The sequence below is a fragment of the Amblyomma mixtum genome, chromosome 3 (assembly GCF_055824585.1).
Source record: "Amblyomma mixtum isolate Tamu chromosome 3, ASM5582458v1, whole genome shotgun sequence".
Lineage (NCBI taxonomy): Eukaryota > Metazoa > Arthropoda > Arachnida > Ixodida > Ixodidae > Amblyomma > Amblyomma mixtum.
In genome coordinates, this window is record NC_143014.1 from 2,796,745 (window position 1) to 2,818,499 (window position 21,755).

At 46.3% G+C, this 21,755-nt stretch overlaps 2 protein-coding genes and 1 long non-coding RNA gene across 3 annotated transcripts; 1 reads left to right on the plus strand and 2 right to left on the minus strand.

Moving 5' to 3' along the window:
• The first annotated feature begins 1,443 nt into the window (after window positions 1-1,443).
• LOC149349113 (uncharacterized) lies at window positions 1,444-17,232 on the plus strand. The gene is made up of 4 exons (XM_089575405.1): window positions 1,444-2,182; window positions 2,440-2,886; window positions 15,118-15,351; window positions 16,860-17,232. Exons 1-4 carry the CDS (start codon window positions 1,465-1,467, stop codon window positions 17,162-17,164), a joined length of 1,704 nt encoding a protein of 567 aa, XP_089431531.1. The 5' UTR covers window positions 1,444-1,464; the 3' UTR covers window positions 17,165-17,232.
• On the minus strand, window positions 3,723-5,815 carry LOC149349114 (uncharacterized). Its single transcript, XR_016289958.1, has 2 exons — window positions 4,235-5,815; window positions 3,723-3,852 (listed from the first exon to the last, which is right to left on the minus strand). It is a non-coding gene; the product is annotated as an uncharacterized LOC149349114 (long non-coding RNA).
• An 803-nt stretch (window positions 17,233-18,035) lies between the features above and the next one.
• LOC149349115 (uncharacterized) lies at window positions 18,036-21,235 on the minus strand. Its single transcript, XM_089575406.1, has 3 exons — window positions 20,686-21,235; window positions 19,352-19,559; window positions 18,036-18,430 (listed from the first exon to the last, which is right to left on the minus strand). Exons 1-3 carry the CDS (start codon window positions 21,214-21,216, stop codon window positions 18,036-18,038), a joined length of 1,134 nt encoding a protein of 377 aa, XP_089431532.1. The 5' UTR covers window positions 21,217-21,235.
• Window positions 21,236-21,755: the final 520 nt, after the last annotated feature.

The window sequence follows — 21,755 nt, forward strand, 5'->3', positions numbered from 1 at the left end:
AGCCAAACGGGGGAGGAGGAAACCCCCGCGGAGCGCCTAGCCTGTGTGCGTGTGCTCCCTCTCCCCTCCACCAACGCTCAACCGACACGGCGTGCGCCGAGGGAATGAGTCATCCACGCCGATTTCTCTAGAACGTGCGAGTCGTTTCTACTGTTAACCGGGGGAAGAGGGGGAAGCCTTGCGTGCGCTAAGACACGTCCCCCTCCTCTGCACTCGGACATCGGCGACGGCGCCACGCCAGAACACGCTCGAAATTTCGAGATGCGACCGCCGTACTCTGACCAATGGGGATGCGCGGCCGGCAAGAGAAAGGAAGGGAAACTATACGGGAGATACTGCGTGTATGTGCGAGCCTACTTTGGCGCGTACAACAAACAGACGGGAGAGCGAGCCTATAAAAGAAGGCGTTGACCGCTATCAGTCAGTCCGGACCGCCGTTTAAGCTTCATCGAAGCGCGCCCGTTCGACTCCCGGGAAAACACCACTCGGCTAGCATCGGACCAACGAGGCAACGTTCGCCAGTCTGCGGGACGGCATCGTAGAGGAACTCTGGTCGTCGGACTGCCGCAGTGCGCGGTGAACAAATTGTGTTTTGTTTGTTTACCTCTCTCTCTTGTGTTAGTGCACTTTAGGTGCAATATTGCCTTTGAATTGTATTTTCTCTCGAGTTTAACTTTGCCCGAGTTGCATTGTTTGTTAATCTGTATGTGCTTGTACTAGTGATTGTGAAATACTCTGTATCGTCTCTTTGCTCTATAAACATTGTTTTGTTTGTGAACCTTTGCCTCCGACCCATTCTCTGGCTTGCGACCAGCGAAAGCTGGGCACCGAACGCCCAAAAACATCTTGTCACTTGGTAGCTGGTCTCCGCTGAGCTTGCCACGCTGAGTCGAGGGCATCTCCTTAGAGTCCGAGACCGCTACCCCCACACGCTCTAAGGGTGTCTGGGAGCTTCCCACGTAAAAGTGCGCGAAGTGTGGGTGACAATATATACTGGCGTCCGCGACAGGACGTTTGGTGTTTGTAAGCACAGAGAACGGAGAAAGAGTCAGAAGGAGTTTACGAATAGGTCGTAAGCGAGTGTTAGCAGCACAGCGATATTGTGAGATGCCGCGCAGAGGCGGTTGGATACGGTTCCCCGAGTTGAGCTATGCTCGAGGCTTGAACAGCTGAGATTCCAAAATGGATCTAAGAGATATCGTGAAATTGGGTCGTCAGCTGGGCCTGGAAGAATCCGAGATTGCGGATTGGGTGAACCAGGAAATAGAAGGAAGAGAGAGAGAACGAAAAGAAAACGAGAAGAGGCAAAGAAAAATGGCTGGAGAAGCCGCCGAGAGAGAAAAAGAAACGGCTCGAAAAGCCACTGAGAAAGCGCAAGAAGCGCAGAGGGAAAGGAAAAATGCCCGAAGAGAGGCAGAGAAATTTGAATTGAAACAAGAAGTTCATCTAGAGAATGAGATTCTCATGAGGGATGAAGTGAGGAATAAGAGCGAGCTTCAGCTCAAAGCTCTGAGGAAAAGAAGGGGCAAGCGTGGTAGAGTGCCAGAGCCCTCGCAGAAATGCTACCGGTGCAACAAGATAGGCCACTACGCCTCGGATTGCCGTAGCAACTTAGAGAGCAAGAGAATGCTTGTTTGTTTCAAGTGTGGAGATAAGGGGCACAAAGCAGCGGCGTGCCCAAGTCTCGAAAAGCCAGTCCCACAGGTATCGCAACCCTGTGGCTCTTCGTACGACGGCGAGGAGGAAGACATTAGGGCCGACTGCGTAGAAAAGGCGTACTGGGAGAAACCTCCAGTGTTATGCACAGTAACGTGCGTCAGACCAGGGTCTCTAACTGAGGGAATGCCGGTTCTTCCCGGCAAAATTCGGGGAAAGTCGGTTTCCGTCCTGAGAAGCACAGGAAGCACCGGAGTTGTCATCAAAAGGGAATTGGTCACCGATGAAGAACTTACTGGAGAAATGAGCCCTGTGTATTTCTTGGATGGTTCCGCTCGGCTGTTACATGAAGCCAGAGTGCACGTGAACACTCCGTACTTCACCGGAGAAGTGACAGCGTTGTGCATGGAGCGCCTACTCTATGACGTCATCCTGGGTAACATCAAGGGCGCGAGATCGCCGAACGACCCAGAAATTTGGGCCACCGATGTGACTGACGACACCGTCGCCCCCATACGGAAGAAAGGTCGGCAGGCGATAGGTCTACAGTAGAGACGGCGGCGCAAGCAAAAGCGGAGGTGCAGGAAGCGAAGCGTCATTTGTTAGCCTCTAGCGAAAACATGTGCAGTAATAACGAGACTTATTCTCTAACAACCACAGAAGAGGTTGTAACTAGCTCCACTAGTGAGAGTGAGGTTATGGAACAGCCTGTTCCTACAACTGAAAGCACGGAGAGTGCAGAACAGAACGAAGTGTCGCTTCCTCTAGAAATTGATTGTGTAGCTACTACCGAGGTGGTAGGCACTGAGGTGAAGGCCAATCTGACGCGTCAGTTAGAGGGAACCCTAGAGCAGCCTCCTGAGGGCGAGGAAGCAGTTCGGATCTCTGTGGAGGAGTCCCAGTACAACACCTCTGAGCCCGGCAGTGAAGAGCACGAGAAAGAGTGGTTAAATGGCACTGAGTGTGAAAGCTCAGACGTGGTAATACCCGAAGAGAGCGCACCCAGTGAAGACCCGGAAGCCGTTGCGAGTGAACCCTCGGGCAGCGAGAAGGGCTTTTCCCATGAGGAAAGCGAGGAAATTGGTTCCTATGACGAAGTCGTGGAAAGTTTTGCCACTGATGAAGGAGAATGTGCAGTGGGAAGAGAGGAGCAGACTGGGGAATGGTTTGCTTACGACTGCATTGGAAGTAACCACCTTACAGAAGGAATTGAGGAAGGAGTACTGAACAGTGAGGAGAACGATTCTTCAAGGAGTCCCGAGCCATGTTTAGAGTGCCCCTCACGAGAAAGGCTCCGAAAGAGCAAGAAAAGAAAAAAGGAGTTCGAAGGAGATGAAAGCGCAGTCCTCGAAGAACAAAAGAGACCTGAACCAGTGGCTTCTCCGAGAGAGAACAGCTCGGATGACGCAATTGACAGTGAACCGGGCTTGACCCCCAGAAGAGCTTGGAAGAAGGAAAAAAGAAAGAGAAATGAGTCGGAAACCACCGAAGCAGGTGAAGCCGAGAAGCAGAAGCCCTGGAGAAAATTCAGGAAGAAAACGGGACGGAACAGAACCAACCCAGTAAACCATAAAACGTACCATAGACATCAGCAAGATATTTACGCTGGACATTAGACACCTCCATTAGACATCCATATTAGTACCGTTTACGAAAAATCTACTTACCTACAACATGAAAATTGGGGTCCAGTTCACGTTGTAGGTACGTACTGCAGACATCACGCTCTACATTTATCAGATATTTGTGAACATGTAAGTACGCCCAGTCTACGTAGCCTAGACGTCTATATAAAGAGAATATGACTATACATAGATCAATATCCAGGTGAAAATTTCTAACTGGTTCCAGTCCTACTGTTTTAAGAGACACATTTCCAGACTGGAACCAGCTGCAATACGAGATGCAGCTGACACCTGTTACAATTCCAGATGGAACGGAGACCTACTGCATCCCAGCCACAGACTTCCCTATGGAGTCGTCGGGACGTCCAAGCACTCCAGCTAGCTCAAATACAGTTGAGTAAGCGAGTGCATGGCCATCATGGGAGCCCAAAACACTGCAGATGACTTCCTAGTGCGTCAGTATTTTATTGCGCTCGGCGCTTTCACTGAATCTTCTCGTTGAGCATAATCGTCAGGTTAACGGCTGCGGTGGCATCAATACTCTTCTGCCGAGCCCAATAAGCCAGGGTTGCTGCAAAAGAAAGCATAATTGTTCACTTTTACAGGTCACAAGAGAATGGCACAGCCACCACCACAAACAAACCCAGTAATTTACGCCACTTTTACCGACGCAAGTCTATGAAGCGTCAAAGGTTGCCCTTGCAGCACTAAAAGGCAGTCGTGCTGAGCGGAGTGTTCGGCACACCATCCGAACGCATGCCCACATTTCGGTAGTAGAGGCCAGTTGCATACATCACCAGCCTTTGTTTCAATACACAGCGAGTTTGGCAACACAGCCAAACGAGTGAGCGTAAAAATATAACGTGCCGATAAATGCGTTAGAATTTTTTCATTACGAACGCAAAAATAGCATAAAATACACTTCAATGAGTAAACTTAGACTGAGTACGCACCAAGAAAGGTCACGATCCCAGCCGGTGAAAACGACTTGTAGTCCTAATTCGTACTGACGGGTCCACTTCGCCGAGTAGTAAAAGCAAGCAAACTGTCTTCCTTCAGCTCCATCAAGGAAAGAACGGTTGAACAATCTCGCCAGCAATAATAAGGGAATAATTAATTCTGTGTCGAGGTTCTTCAAACACAATGTTGAACACGATAGAAATCGCACACGCCCTGCGCTCTACCACTGCCGCCATGGCTGAACCTAGCCTCGTGCGGATGTGCGAAACTGTCACATATTTTGTATCGTCTCTTTTTTGTACTTAGTAGCAGGCTTGCTGTGGCACGAAAAGTAAGTTAATTATTTTTAAATTGTAGCATATTACTTTTTTCACAGCTGCAATCGCCATGCGCAGTTTGCGCTATTATTGATAAAATACGATACGAACTACAACGCGATGGCGGCTTAGACAATGCACCGCACTCAAGCCGCACTTTCCCCGCCGCCGCCTGTCCGCGGCATAGAACAGGCCTCCTGGAACAGGCATATGGGCAGCGCATGTTGCATGAAGGCAAGATAACCAATTATCGTTAGGGTACCGGGCTGGATTCAGAGAGAATGCAAGCACAGCAGAGAGGATCAGGGCAGGTGGGCAGATGCGGTTCGGAAGTTTGCTGGGATAAGGGGGCCGCCGCTGGCACAGGGTTAACTGGAGAAATTTTTGGCCTGCACTGGACATGATTACAGTGTTGACATGATGATAAAAAGCGGGACTCAAGAAGTTTATTCTCAAGAAATATGAGGTCACACATTCAGCTACACAAATGCCTAAGCTTTCCTCAGCTCAACATTCCAATAGTTATCATTGCTAGCGCGATTAGCAGATTTAAGACATTTTTGAAAAAAAAAAAAAATAACTCCCAAAAATTGAACTGAACCAATTCTTGTACTTTAAATAGTTGGATAAGTTGAATAAAACATGCTTAATCATAAAAAATGGTTATTATATAGTCCTGGCTGCTAAATAACAAAAAAGTTTTTTAGTGTGTCCTCACTTTTCAGTGTGGTTGAGATAGCTTGCAGGCTGTAGCACAAGGTATAAATTGAATGTAAGAATAGTAATGAAATAACAATGCGAATCCTGACCAAAGTGACTGGCATTTCAAACCAACTGCGTACAGTTGAGTCAGAAACCTGATGCGTGTGCATTCAGATTTGTCTTTACTACTTCCCGTATTTTTCTTCTTTCTAGGTAGGATAATGTTGCCGTGAAGCGAGCACGAAAAAACACGAAAACACAGGCAGCGCTGGTCATGCCTCCAATTTGTAGTCAACAGCGATTTCCAACTTTAAATGCAGTAAGGCAACACGAAATATCGAACGATTGAAAAATATGGAATTCTTAAATTATATATCTCGCTTACATACCCAGGACGTGACAAGTAATATCTACGAGGAGTCTAGGTTAAGGCAGATATAATGTCGTGGGTACGTCTGCAGCTTTTCCACGAAAAAAGGTTGGTAGATAAGACGTCTGAGAGATTTTGGTTTGGTACATAGACGTTCAGACTTAATCTGGACATCTATGGGAGGTTTGTGGTTTGCTGGGAAGCTGAACACAGCCGCGTCGAATGCAAGCGAGCTGCACGAACATCACAGCAAAGCGAGAAAGAAGTTGAGATGAACGAGCCCAGCGTTCAGCAAAGACTCAGTCCGGAGGTGCAAACGCAAACAGAAAAGCGCGCGCCGAGAAGGAGAACACAAGAACTGGAGCCGTCATGAGCGAACTGGCGTTAAATTTGTTCGCAACGGACGCGCTAGCCGTAGGAAAAGAGGAAGGGTTCGAAGCATGAACCGATGCACAGAGAGCAGTACGAATAGGAAGCTGGGCCAAAACAGCGTTCGGAAGAGAAGCCTCAGAATGAGGCGGAACATGAGTCGAACTCGCGACAGAAAGAAAAGCCGCAGTCGCTTGCGAAAGAGATTTAAAAACGCGACTGAAAGCTTCAGAGAAACAGTCCTGCTCCGAACCCACTGTGTAGGATGAACGTGGAAGTATAGGCAAAAGTATGCCTCATACTTGTGTGCCTCCTGTTAGCAATGTTGTGTTAATGTACTGCCCAATCGCGGTGTGTTTTTATCTGCATTGTGAACATTGCATAGAGTTACGTATGTGGAAACATCATTGTATTCATGTATATATTTTCACATGTAGTTTGTGAGCGCATGCATGTGCGCGCGAATTGTACCGCCGAACTGCGGCGTGTTTTGAAGTGAAATCTGTCCATTGCAATTTATGTGAAACATCATTGTATTGTTGTGTGTATTCTGGCATTCGCCTTGAGTTTGTGAGCGCATGCATGTGCGCGCGACTTCTACCGCCGAAATGCGGCGTGTTTTGATCTGCAACCTTTCTATTGCACTGGGTTATGTATGTGAAAGCATCAAGGTATTGATGTACGTATTTCGGCATTCGCCAATGACTTTGTGAGCGCATGCATGAGCGCACGAATTTTGTGTTTTGTGAATATTGTTACACAATATTCTTAAAGGAAGGGGCAGTGTCGCAAAATTCGGCGCAATTTTGGAAACAAAGAAGCAAAAACAGCGCCGTGCGGACGCGTCTCGCCGGCGCGAGCCAAACGGGGGAGGAGGAAACCCCCGCGGAGCGCCTAGCCTGTGTGCGTGTGCTCCCTCTCCCCTCCACCACCGCTCACCGACGCGGCGTGCGCCGAGGGAATGAGTCATCCACGCCGATTTCTCTAGAACGTGCGAGTCGTTTCTACTGTTAACCGGGGGAAGAGGGGGAAGCCTTGCGTGCGCTGAGACACGTCCCCCTCCTCTGCACTCGGACGTCGGCGACGGCGCCAAGCCAGAACACGCTCGAAATTTCGAGATGCGACCGCCGTACTCTGACCAATGGGGACGCGCGGCCGGCGAGAGAAAGGAAGGGAAACTATACGGGAGATACTGCGTGTATGTGCGAGCCTACTTTGGCGCGTACAACAAACAGACGGGAGAGCGAGCCTATAAAAGAAGGCGTTGACCGCTATCAGTCAGTCCGGACCGCCGTTTAAGCTTCATCGAAGCGCGCCCGTTCGACTCCCGGGAAAACACCACTCGGCTAGCATCGGACCAACGAGGCAACGTTCGCCAGTCTGCGGGACGGCATCGTCGAGGAACTCTGGTCGTCGGACTGCAGCAGTGCCCGGTGAACAAATTGTGTTTTGTTTGTTTACCTCTCTCTCTTGTGTTAGTGCACTTTAGGTGCAATATTGCCTTTGAATTGTATTTTCTCTCGAGTTTAACTTTGCCCGAGTTGCATGGTTAATCACTTTGTATGTGCTTGCACTAGTGATTGTGAAATCATCTGCATCGCCTCTTTGCTGTATAAACTTTGTTTTGTTTGTGAACCTTTGGCTCCGACCCATTCTCTGGCTTGCGACCAGCGAAAGCTGGGCACCGAACGCCCAAAAACCTCTTGTCACTTGGTAGCTGGTCTCCGCTGAGCTTGCCACGCTGAGTCGAGGGCATCTCCTTCGAGTCCGAGACCGCTACCCCCACACGCTCTAAGGGTGTCTGGGAGCTTCACGCTTAAAAGTACGTGAAGTGTGGGTGACAGGTGTTCTCTGCCAAGTGCGTGTCAACATCAAATTTTTCATTTTGAAGCAGATAATAGTAATAAAATTGAGAGCAAATACAACTGAATATTCTAGAGTAGTTCAGATATCAATACAGATAGTTAAAGTTACAATACAAACATGTTTCCTCAAAATGCAGCAATGAAACAGAATATTCCACACCAATATTTTACTCCTCATAATTTATCACATCCTAATGCTTATTGAGCATCTCAATTAATGAGGGGAAATCATGTAGAATGCACACTAATATTTTACTCCTCAAAATTTATCACATCCTAATGCTTATTGAGCATCTCAATGAATGAGGGGAAATCATGTAGAATGGTAAAATTTGCCTAAAGCATAACTGTGTGCAGGGAAAAACCTGACAGCTTGAATTTGCAAGCTGGCAAGTGGAGATGCTCTTGCCACAGTTCGCACTGAAAAGGAGTATGACGTGATGTGGCACACTGCTGAGAAACAAAAGATTACACAAAAAATCAATAAACAGCAGCTTAAGCTACAACGTGAGTGAGAGCTTTAACAAGACTGCGTCTTCCACGCTGCCTCGGGACACCTAGAGACAGTTCCAACCGTGAAATGCTGTCCCAGATGCATCATTATTGACGGGACATGGCCCACTTAACCCTTGTGTATGAGTTTCACCACACTGGAATCCCTAGCCATAACGGGCCCACAGACGCTGGCACATTTCAATTCGGAATCTGTGCAGCAATTTCAGCAGCTGTTTTCCTTCTCACCAGACGAAAAGTGCCTCGGTGATCTGGACTCTTAGATTTGGAAGTTTCTTAAAATTATGCTCACAAGTTCCTGCTCTCTTTTAATGGTTCATAAGAGTGGTGGCCATGTGTGCTTTCACAGAAGAAACAAAGAGCACCACTTTGAGAAAATGCTGGAAAATTATCTAAACAAAACACTCCGCATGCTTTCAGGGGATTCATAAACTGCTCATTGTACTGCCAGAGATTATTTCAGGCTTTTAAAGGTTGGTTTTTCCATCAGTGAAAAGTACTGTAATTTCCTGCCTTTCCAATGAAGGCACCCTGTGCTCAATCTGGCATCCCTTTCGACAGCAGCAATGCCATGGGACAAGCACCAAGAGATTTCCAAAAGAAAATATCAGCTTTCTATGACCTCATCACAGCTCGAACCGCAGAGAAACTAGCCTCTATTTGTTTGTTTCCGCGATGGCCTACAAGATTGACGAGGCCTGAGAGCAAGATTTCCAGATTGATTTTGACGCCACGCTAGGGTGGCGTGGCTCCTCGCATTATTACACTGAAAGTGCATGAATTCTGCACATTGCTATGACTACGGCTTATTCCACAGAAAATACTTTTGAATGCAGCTAGGTCTATCCATATGCACCAGCCCAAATTTACCGTCGAGTGCGGGAACCTGTACACCCAAAACAGACAGGCTGCCATGCCTTATACATGTTAGAAGCAAAAATATGCCACGCCAATGTGAACAGACCGTGTGCTGGGCACTCACAGTACCGTTGAAACTTGTGGCAGACCACTGCGTTAATTTCAGTCAGTCCTTTTTTTCAACTTGGCCACTTTCTTGATCGTATCCCTCACAATTCACTCATTTTTACAGGTAAAGAACATTCCCCTGATGATTCAAGGTTGCTACACACCCTGTAAAGCCATCACAGCCCTTCAGAGAAATATAGCAGAACCTTGCTATTCTGTTCTTGGTTGGTGTAATGTGCCGTATAAGAAACCCAAAAATTATGCGTGTTACGCTATTTTTCTTCACAATATAAATCCTGGATAACTTTCTGAAATGATTCCCTGGTGTACACGTCCATAATTTCGTCAAATTCTGACGGCATGGTGCATTCAGAGACCAAGAGGAAATGCCAACCAAGCTAGTCATCATTTTTCGGTACTTTGCCCAAAGGCACCTCAGCACTGCAGAGAAGGCTGTGGAAAAAAAGCAAGGAGACAAAGCATCATTTTAAGAGCAGCGGCGGCTCCTCCACACTACACAAGTGCAATGGGACAAAGTATCTGAAAACGCCAAGGAATAGTTGATGGACTGGATGTGCCATGAAGCTCCAGCCCCATGAAAAACGAATATATGGAAAGAACTTGCAAGCGCTAGAAAAGGAGCTTTCCAAAATTTGTGCCAGCACACACACACAGAAGTTTTCATGAAGTGAAAGTGCCAATAAATGCCAGGGATTAGGAAAAGGCGCAAAACCTGGACATGGAGACAATCGCGTGCAGAGCAGAAAAATCAAATTTTTCAAAGCTCCTAATTCAAGCTTCTTGCATAAAACAGCACTCGCGACATCCAAGAAAAAAAAATAATAAAAGAAGGAGAAAAAAAAGGGGGGAGGGGGGGTGAAGGTGGCAAAAAAATTTGCAGACACCATCGCGTCAGGATTTAGCATTCATTGAAAAGCAGAGTGCAATCACCTTGAAATCAGTGGATGGCCAAGCAGCTGCCTAGGAAATTTCTCAGTGCCCTTAATTAAGTTCTTACGCAAACGATGATACACCACCCAGCTTGCCATATGTGACAATGCCCATGGGAAAAATGAATATTACACACCACACAGCATGTGCAGAGGAGGCAATGGCCACGAGCATTTTGGAGCAGTCTTTGTCGCAAGCCAAAATTCCATTAGGAGCAGTTTTCCAGTTTCGTAGCAGGTGACCAATACTGAGAGAAGGTAAAGATATGGATGTGCCAAGGTTTAAAAAACTACTGGCTGCACAAAAGACTAACAGTGCACCGTTTTTTTAAAATGCATATTATTTAAAAGGAAAGTTCACGAGTGCTCTTAATGCATACACCACACTGACATAATGAGACATGTTGCTGACATGCCAAGCCTACTTGCGGCTGCTTGTTGGGTCTGGAAAGAGAGCACTCTTCCCTCCCATCGCGAAGGAAAGGGGGGTGCCAGCCTGTCCCCGCCACACCCGAGGCCCGTCACTAACCTGTTTTTGCAGGTGCTGGTGTACGAGCAGCCATGACCCTAGCCATGCAGATGTGCCCATTGCTATAACTACTGATTGAAGGAATCATATTCTTAGCGGTAAGAAACAGACACAACACCAAGATACACACACACAGGACACCAGCTATAACTACTGCTTATCGCTGTCACATGACTTGGCCTTTCTGCAGCAGATTTCAGTTTTCCTCCATGCGCCGCACCTGCCATTGGTGCGTTGCCGGCTGATCTGCGCCACTGTGCAGCTGTGGTCCAGCCCCATCTCATTGCGTTCTCATATTACCAACGTTTTCATGGATAACGAGCTTCCCAAATGAAATAAGCTGCAGTGTGCCTCACATCAGGGTGAAGGACTCTTTGCAGATGTTTTGCAGCAGGATGGCAATGTCATCATTATCATCAGCCTGACTACAACCACTGCAGGGCCTCTCCCATGTCTCTCCAATTAACCCTATCCTTTGCCAGCTGTGGCCGCCGTATCCTGGCAAACTGCTTAATCTCATCCGCCCACGTACCTTTCTGCCGCCCCCTGCTATGCTTGCCTTCGTTAAGGACCCTTAAGGACCAGCGGTTATTTTGCCTTCGGATTACATACCCTGCCCAAGCCGCGTTCAAGGCTGAACGGTAGCTATGCAGTTAAAAAGTTTCGTGCGCACATTTTTAAAAATTGATCAGGAATCATTTTTTACCGGGTAAGTGGATATATTCAGGCCGCTTTCAGTTTGGGCATATTGCCGCCTTGCACATAGTTTTTCTGCAGTGCTACGAGGTACGCCTTAACGAGGTTTCAGTGTACTTATGAGTAGTAAGGTTGCCGAATTTGATGCGTCTCAACGTGAAATCTGAACTGACTGATACACCTCCTGCAGTATAAAAGTGAAGTTCTGATCTACTGCTATGCAATGCATTCAGAACAGGTGCTGCCCTTGATGGCCTCACAGATAACTTTGACAACAATGGCAACACAGACATCAAAGTTTGCTCTCCACCATTGCTGCCATGTTTGCTGCTGCTCTAATGCCATTTTCCACAGTGGCCCACTCACAAATCACCTCAATCCTGACCGCGATGCCAAACCAGCAAACAACCTAGAAGTGGTACTGTGCGGATGGATCTTATGGCCATGCCACTGCTCTAATTACATCACACCACTTTCTCTCACTCCCATGGCGACATTCCTAGCAAAGGTGGGGGAAGGAGGAAGCTGGAGCACCACGGAAGCCAAATGTACAACACGGACACAGTGCAGTGGCCTCGCTCAAAGCTCTTGCAGAGAGGTCAAACAGCACAGGCGTTTCTGGCTGAGCTTAAAACTTTTGTCACACCCAAGTTGACGGCTCACCAGCCACACACACCGCAACAATGCAAGATCTTGTGATATGATGTTAAGCCATCTGTGCTTTAACCAACCTGAAATTCTTACCACTCAGTCCAGTAGATGAACTCTGTTCTCTCCGGCGATACACCCAGCCATTACTGTTCAGAGCTATGGTAAATTATCATTTCGACGTCTCAGATTCCCTCATCATGAGACATGAGGGCAATTGATGAACTGTTTGGTTCTTCGGACCAAGAGGCATTGAGCAATAACTACAATTTCTGGGTAAACCCTCCCTGAAGGGGCCACAGAAAATCCTCCACCAAAGCTGCAAATTATACTGTTTGAACAGGACCTACTTTTTGTTGTTTATCAGTTTAGCTGTACCTCAACGGCCCAAAGGCAGCATTACATAAGGGGTGGGCTGACATGTAACCTCCTGCCACAGAATGTTTCACAAAAAGCAAACTGAAGAGCTAAACTGCCCATCCACATATTTGAGGCTTTTTTTCCTCTCATAATTCCTACTGCACTGGAAGCCCTACGTTGGTGCTTGAACCTGAATGCCACACACCCATAGGTATGCCGCACACATCTTTTATCAGCATAGCACCATGTAAGATCATGACAATGCCGCATTTGAGGTCAAGAGGTGCAAGTACACAAAATACTAGGAACGAAACGAAAACACTAATGCTGTGCGAGTCATCCCTGTGCTCCATCTTTTGGCTGCCTCAAAAAGTGAAACTACAACAAATATCTACTTTTAACTTGTGGGAAAAAAAGAGACAAACATAGAAGGAACAACACAAACAACGCCTCGTCCTTGTCTTTCCATGTGTTCTTCAAATACGGGAACTACTCCCTCGTTCAGCTACCTGCCCTACCTACACTCGTCTATGGCTTCTCGCCACTGCTTGTCTCTAGGAGCACAAACATTCCCAGTTTCACAGCAGGAAGCCCACTTTCAAAATTACAATTTGCTTGATCCGTGACAGCCTAGTTGCTTTGTTCACTATACAGGCAGGCTTTGTTCACTTGGGGTCTGCAGGTGAAAGCCATCTTAAGAGTGAATGTTTCCAAGTTTTCTTTTTGTTTCTTCTTTCCATGTGATGGCTAGGGCGAAAAACTACCGCCCAACCGATGCAAGGCAAATAGCCACGTAATTATTACCACAATGACCTGTCACACACTGCAACAGTGCCTTGCGAGCTCTATGCACCTCACAAGCTTCCAAAATAGCAAAGGACATCAAGCACCTTGTCCACAATGTTCACCTCCTTCAGGCGCCTCTGCAGCATCACCTGTATAAAGGCTTTAAGCTTAGAGGCCTTAAAAGAACGCTTGCTTTTCCAGTTGCCTCATGCGCTCCGTGCTAGTTGGCTACCTGGGTCCAAGCACCTTCCCCATGTAAAGCCGATGCTCAGTGCAGGTGGCACAACACTCGTTCTAAAATTCACAGAAGGTGGAGAGCTCACCCTGTGGCGCCTTCAAGCCTTAAATTTGCTGCTTCCGCGTTTTATCGTCTCATTTGTTCAGCCTCTGCGGCAGCAAGCGAACGCCGGACTCGAAGCAGGAATCGGGAAGGCCCGTACATACGAGTAAACTGCATTTTGGTTTTTCAAGTGCTGTTTTCTGAAATGAAAATAAATTCAAAAGAAGAACATGTTTACGCGCTCCAGACACCAAAGCGTAATCGCTTATCTCGCCGCAATTAGTGCACCTGTTTCGGAAAGCGGCTCGTATGGATTCACAGCAACACAACTGTAAAATGAACCATTAAGTCAGTATTCGACACAATTTCCTAGCAGCGGGGTCACAAAAAATAGGACCGCGTACAAAACTCATCGCACAAACGGTTAGCTCAACTGGGCTGCTGTCAAAAGCTTCCCGCCCTTTTTTCGGGCGCACGCTAAAGGTGGTAATAGACAGTTTTAGTATAGCGTACGCAAAACCTTTGCGTACGCAATAAAATAGCGCATGTAGAATGCGCATGCGCAGAACGCTAAAAGAAGCTTAGCGTTTAGCGTACGCACGCAATTTTCTGGAAATAGCGTAGCGTCTTTGCGGGGCTTGCGGAGTCAACATGGCGGCGCCCTGTTTGCCCGCTTCGGTTCTAAAATACCTCGTCATTGAGTTATTCGGCGCTCAACTGGCAATAAATGGTGGTATTCGCTTCCGCTTTCTGTCGTTTCACTGGGACGCAATGCTATGTGCGATAACTTGCCGGTACTTTTGAGATAGCAGTCCGTTTTCAAGCCCGTAAGCCTAACGACAGGTTGTGTACACTGTCGTCATGGCAACGGCCATTTTTAGTACTTCTCAGAAGTTTTAGTTTCGTTTTCGTACACGTGACAACCATGGCCGCTAGCCGCGCGCGCTTTTCGGTGGCGGATGACATAGAGCTCTTGCGCGAGGTTCGCGAATGCAACCCATTCGCAAACCCGCTCAAGTGGGCCGAAATCGCAAGAACTCTTGGCGAGTATTCGGCGAAGGCGTTCACAGCTCGCGCTGTACGCGAACGTGCCGAGCTGCTGCTGAGCCAGTACGCGGCCAACGATCGTGTGAACCTGCGCAAGTAAGTTGTTTTGATTGCATGAAAAGATAGTCGAAACGTGTAGAGTGCCAAAGTTTCAAGCTGTTCCCGTCGTTGACACGCAGGTCTGGAACTGAAGAGCAGTACAGCGAAAGGGAACAGTTGTTGCAAGAGATAATAGATATAGTGAGGGAGGGCGGGCATAAAATTAGAGCGCCTCGGCGAGCAAGGCCTGAACCCCCAGTGCCAGCAAAGCGCATCTCTGGAGCACGGGCTCGGGATTTTGCTGCGGATGGCGTCGTATTGGACGTCACTGATGACAGCCTGTTGCAATCGAGTAAGTATGCGGCCACCTGCAGATCTAGTCATTAAATTTACATGACATCGCTGATTAATGTGTTTGGATTTTTGTGCTCCACTTCAGGCAGCCAAGATGACTCGGGCGCATCACGGGTTCAGCTCTTCGTAATCGACGAAGATGGCAATATGAATCTGCAGCAGCTAGAGGGGCCCTTGGAGCAGTTTTCCCCCCGCGCCAGCCTACCGGACGCTGACGGGAGCAGTGATCGGGAGCCTGCTGCAGCAGCTTCTGAGAGCCAGTCTTCGTGTGAAGCCAGTACTTCCTCACGGCCAGCTGCCCGAAGTGAGCTGCAGCGAGGTAAGCGGGGTCTGCACATTTAATGCTTTTGCAAGACGTGTTCTTATAGAAATAAACAGCCCTGCAAAAAGATGATGCACCTTTTCAACGCGAGGCGTTGTGGTGCATCAGTTGCACAGAAATTATTAGTACAAGCTGGTTGCACCTATAAATATTTCCACGAACCAAAACTCCAAAGGGTTACATTATTGCAACTTATAACAAAATAACCACTTCACAATAAACTTCACAAGAAGAATAGATTTTTAAATCAGCAAGGTCTTGGTTGTCATTGATTACTTGAGGTGGTCTGCACCACTTGTTTTTACTATACCAGAATTAAACTTAGACTAAGTTTTATTTATATAAATTAGATCAGAGGGCTCATTGTAGGTACTTGTTCACAGAACTGCAGTGATACAGACAAGCTAGGGTTTCTGTGCAGTGGGCTATGAGGTGTAGCATGAATTACTAAGTTATCTTTCGCTGCCTGCATTCTTCTGCTGTGTGAAGTGAAAGTGCCACTAAAAATGTAGCATCTCATGATCTACCAGAATCAATTCTTCACTAGCTGAATATGGATGGACTGCTGTCACTATGACTGAGACAAAATTAGCAGGCCTTAATACTGATTGAAATATGCACTCTGAAATAGTTATTGCAAAACAGAACCAACTTGAGCAGGAAGTCATGCAGCTAGAGATTATACGAAGGCTTGATGCCAATTGAGAATGAGACAAGTGCATTCTTCTCAAGTGCATAGCAATACACTGTTGACTGTAAGCAATGCGAGGATTATATGGCACATTATATAGAGGTTCGCCACTCGAGAGCTTTTTTTTATTATCTCCAATATCAGCGTTGTTATTCTGGTCACAAACGTGTACACATGAACCCTAAATCTTGCTCGACAACAAGAACATTGTTTGGATTTCCGAGAGACAAACATTGAGAGACAAACACAAACAAAGAAACACGGAAATTTGTAGGACTTTGGTGTTAGTTTGGCTCAATTAACCTTTCTAAAATCCCTGGAAGCAAAAATTGAACACAAATCAAGGGGAAGTGAAAGCATAGCATCGGTTTAATCACATACATGACACTGAAGGGTAACAAAATGAATGATTCTTTTCTCAGGAGTGATAACACCAGTACACCTGGAACGTGACAGTGAAAAACATTGAGGCATACAGGCTTCACCACTTTGACCCAAAAAGCATTTACATCATTACTTTTCAAGTAAGAGGGATGTCAGCAAGGGAGCTGTATTCTTTGTTGCCTTTGATCCGCATTCTTCAGACCTTTCCGTGAGAGTGATGCCGACTGGTGAGGCATTCCATTTCACATTGGCCTCACATGCGAAGGGTTGCTCGTGCGCCAGCTATGTTAATAACAGTGGTTTCACCTGTGTTTCTATTTAAATTTTAGCTCATGTGTATGAAGTTCCTGTGATGCAATTTGCATTAGTTGCATGCTTAACAGGTTTTGTGAATTGTCCTCTGCAGGGTAAAGGAAGCAAGACAATATAGATTATGAGTTTCTAGAGAAGAGGATGAGGCATGATATGCTGATGAAAGAAAAAGATAATCTGATCGAATCACGGCGCTTGGCTCTTGAGGAGAGCCGGCTTGCGTGGGAAAGGGAGCGAACCCTCACCGAGGTGCGTTTGAAGGAGGCGGAAGCAAGCCGCAAAGCAGAGAAGCATGCAGCACAGCTTAGGATGCAAGAGGAACTGCTACAGCAGCTTGCAGAAGAACGTCATCGCTCTGCAGCCCAACATCAGGCAATGATGAACGTCGTGGACCGCCTGCTTACAAAAATAAATAAACTGTAGTCCACAAAAACAACTGTGGGAAAGTGCAATGTCCTACACAAACAGGTTCTGCTATATTTTCTTTGCATGCCTCCTTTAAATAAATTAAAGTACACAAAGACAATGGTGGAAAATGATTGCTTTCATTCTATACCACTCCTCATTTCACCTGCAAGACGTGTACTTTCATTACCTTCATTAGTGTGACTGCAGATGAGGAAAAGACCCATTCACTTAGTCCCTTCAAGCACTGTGTCAAGGTTATGTGGATACAAGCTAAACGTTGTTACAGTCGTGCCTCTTTAATATGAACACTTTGGTTTCCGAGCAAACGAATCGCAAAGAAAAAAATACGTGTTATGGTTAAGGTATGGTTCTGTGCATAATGGGGATCATTGAAGCCGAGATGAGACACAGTTTTAGGATTTCCAAAGTGTATTATCCTGAGTGCCATTACACTCAAAATAATGTACCATTTCACGTGTGTAGGGATATGTGTATATGCTTCATGGCGTCTCATGGCCAGACGAACTGGTTCCTTCTACATCTGTTCACATCCCAGGGCCTCACGACTCTGTCGGCTAAGAGCTGCTGAATTAGAATACCTACTTTCCTTCAGAGCCGTTTATGCAATATGGCAAATGGTAAGGGAGCGCAGACTTAGCAACCTTTCACTTTAAAGCCCCTATGGGCTCTGAGCATTTTTCTTTGTGCATTCACCACACAGCGAGTTTCCATATTAACAAGGTATGAACCCATTAAAAAAAGTTTAATCCCCAGAAAAGTTGTCCATAATTCATGTCGTCCATATTAACGGGAGTCATATTAATGAGGCAGGACTGTTGTTCTCCCAGCAGGTTTGATTGGTGCTTGAAGGGATTAGAGTGGCATTTTATGTAGCAGATGGGGTCAAGTAAGTCTTCAGCAATGGAGGGCACAGGCCAAAGTATGAAGACACCTGACTGCCATACATGCAGGTGTGGCAGTTGGTGAGAATAGTCCCAGCTTTGTACATCTGTGCCACCTGTTGTCTCAGAAGCTTCTGGTTCTTTTTGAAATCTAAAAACGCGGATTCTGCGGCGACCTTCCCAAATCCCCATTCAACCGCTAGCCGAACTTGGCTCATCGCATGGTTAAACGCCTGCTGACGAGGTGTCAGGAAAGCACCTCCGTAGGGCTTCAGCAACAGTGGTTTCAACGGATACGCCGGGTCTCCGTAGATAACAAAGTTCTCCTCGCTGGCAGGCTTTTCAATTTTGGAGTATGCACCACTTGCCTCCAGTATTCCTGCAACACAAAAACACACATAAAGGCACGTGCACAGAAACCTAAAACTAGAGCAATTCCTGTAGTCAAAGTACATAGCACCCTTGCAATAAGGTTAGCTCTGTACACTAGACAAGACATGCGAGGCCAGAATAACGAGGTATATAAATAAAAGCTACTCTCCCATTATGCCTCTAGCTTTGATAGCATATGTATATTGTGTGTGTGTGTGTGTTTGGGGGGGGAGGTGGACAGGCATCCGAATTTTTTGAAAATGAAGCAAACACAGTCATGCCAGCATAAAATTTGTGACAGTAGTTCTGTGAAGTAATGCGAGCATGCTATGAAACCTTAGAATTGACAATCACAATGAAATGCATGCCTCTATGATGCATGGTGAACGTTCCATTATTTTATATCTTTACTTTGTTACTCTGCGCCCGAGATACTCAACCTGGATCTAATTCATGCACAAAATCAGCTAAATGACGAAGTTCACAATCTGCAAGTGTCTCCTGTGTCCTGAAACCAGTACATAAAAAGAAGACATCTGAAGGGCAGAAAGTTGGCCAACAATGTCTGATTAAGCACATTCAGTTGCATGTCCAATCAACAGTTCATTACTAAAATTTAAGAGTATTGCAAATGAAGTTGACACTTTTCAGGTGATTCTGCGAACCGTGAAATGACATTTTTTCACCGAGCCGTGGCTTCATTCAATGATCCCCGATAGAGTTCCTTCAGGCATACCAGTCATAGAAAGATACTTTTAGGCCTCCTGAAATCAATCTGGCTTTGGAACACGGTTAACCTCTGTCACTAAGTGCAACTTGCAGTATGATAGATTCTATGTTTTTGTCCGCCAGGTCATGAGTTTCAAAGCTGTGACACGTTGCAGCAGATTACACAACCATAATTGCGTAATCTAGCCCAGTGACTTACCTGCATCATGTCGTCTTCCAGGATAAGGTCCATCTAGTTGGCACACGATACCATTCGGACACATCAGTGATTGATATTTCACGCAGTGCATTCTTTTGTGTCCCGAAAAGTAGTCCTGCTGGTTCCTTTTGGGACGACATATGGCACGGGCAGTGCCATCAATGAATCCAACACAGTTTGACAGAGGTGCACCTTTGTTTTTGACAGCCTGTAGCAACAAAAAATGATTAATCAATAACCGTGTGGGGCATACATGAAGCTTCACACCATAAAAAACCATAAATGTGAGCTTTTAAAATTTTAGCACAACACACTGTGGTAACGGAACCTGCATGATAAAATCAGAAATTGCGTTATAAATTCTTTCCTCGGCTCAGGCAAATTGCATGCGGCGATCCATACCGACTGATCTTATGCTTCATCTTTGGTTACAGCCAAAGAAAGACGAGCAACTTGCCCAGCAAGACGTTCTTTTATGCTTCATCCCAGACACAGAACACACCAGCGCACTGCTGCCCCCGCACCATATAGTAACCTCACACTGCTAAGGTGTAAGGTTTCTATTTAATTATACGTTTTGGCGGGCTAATTGGTTAAGCATCTTGAATAAACAGCGCAAACGAAGACGAGCACAAAAGACAAGAAAACGGACGACACAGCGCGGATGTGATTGCTAATATTGTGTGTGTGTGTGTGTGTGTTGTGTTGGGTTTTATGGCACATAGGCAGCTAAGGCCATCATGCGCCAAGCACAAGGTATGGAAAATGTTTTCTGCGGGATTTAATAAAAATGTGGAACGTGATCAGTGGTGTAAAGGGCCTAAAAAGTTTAACTACCTAGTAATAACGGAGAAGACGAGATCTAGCAATGGCTAATGGTAAAAGCTTTAAAAAGGTCAGGTAGCCTCAGCGGCCATCCTAATATTGTAGTACCTCACATTTATGGACCGTTGCGACGTGGAACTATTGACACTTTCGCAACATGTCTAATTTTTGGAGTGATAAAATTCAAGGGGAACTTTGGCTCTCTAAAGTGCTGCAACGCGAAAGCCTTTCCTGGCGCACTGTTTGTTTGGTTTTTTATTTTATTTTTTCATTTTTATTCTTATTGTTTTTATATCTTACATTTAACATTTACTTTCTTTTTGTTTCTTTTCCTTTCGTTTTTATCTATTCTTCTATTTTATTTTTCATTTTATTATTTATTTTATTATTTTTTATTCCCTTTATTTTATTTATGAAACCCATGCGTTCACTAATGCCAAAGGCCCTGGTTCGATTCCCAGTATTCCCAGTATGAGGCATCAAAGGCTTTCGCCTTAAAACTGACTTACATTAACGAATTCCCTGAGAGTGGGAGAGGAAAGCCACTGATGGTTGTTAATGTCATTCAAAAGGTGCCCGAAGTTGGTGACGATGTGGTTGAGCATTTTCGATGTTATGCTCGACATGACCGAAGTGTGCCTCCCGAAGATGAGCTCTAGGTCGCACCATCGATTGGGGTACGCCAGCCGACGAAGGGTGAGGCAGAGTGCTTCGCGGCCAGGCACCTTGACGTTCTGGGCACTAATAACAGTGTCCGGCACCATCAGAGCACATAGCAGTTCGGTAATGTCGTCTTTTTCAAACCGAAATTGCTGCTTGAATAAGGAGCTCTCGATGTTGTCTATGTCCAGCAGTCCGTGGCGGGAACGGTATCGCAGTAGCTCCGACTCCCGTTGGCGCCTCATTTCGTACTCCAAGTAGTCCACCGAAAAATCTCCTCTCAGTAACCATCGCTCCGCATGCGGCAACATGAGGTCGTCGATTTCCGCCCAAGTGAGCACAGAGAGGAGGCGATGATCGCACAGGATGCTTGAAGGCATGTCCTGAAGGCTGGGGAAATCACCCGAAATAGCAGAGGTTGCAGACAAAAACGAAAAAGCGCGCGCTTTGAGAGTTTGGCTTGGTTTGGATCAAAACGACCTCAATTTTTTTTTTCGACGTGTGGTGGCGCTAGGTACTTACCCAAACGGGGCTGAACCTGGATGTTGTATGTCTAGTTAGCGCCTATTGCGGAACGGTCCGCAACGCTCACCTAAAAGTGTTGTTCGCGCTTTGAATTTAGCGTACGCAAACATCTTGCGTGTTGCGTACGCAAAAAACGCAAGCGCTATACTAAAACTGTCTAATGCTCGGGCCTCGGCTCGGCAGCCTCGGCTAAAACATGAATCAAACAAAAAAAAATGGCCGGACGTGACGTCGTTTTTTTTAAATAGGCAATGAATGGAGACACGCGCGTGTCACCATCCAGGTAGGGGGGCTATATTGCTCGTGACACGCAGATACCCACGTGACAACATAATTAAACAAAAGGGCGCATAAAATCGACATAAACTTTTTATAATATTCAGTTACAGCTTAA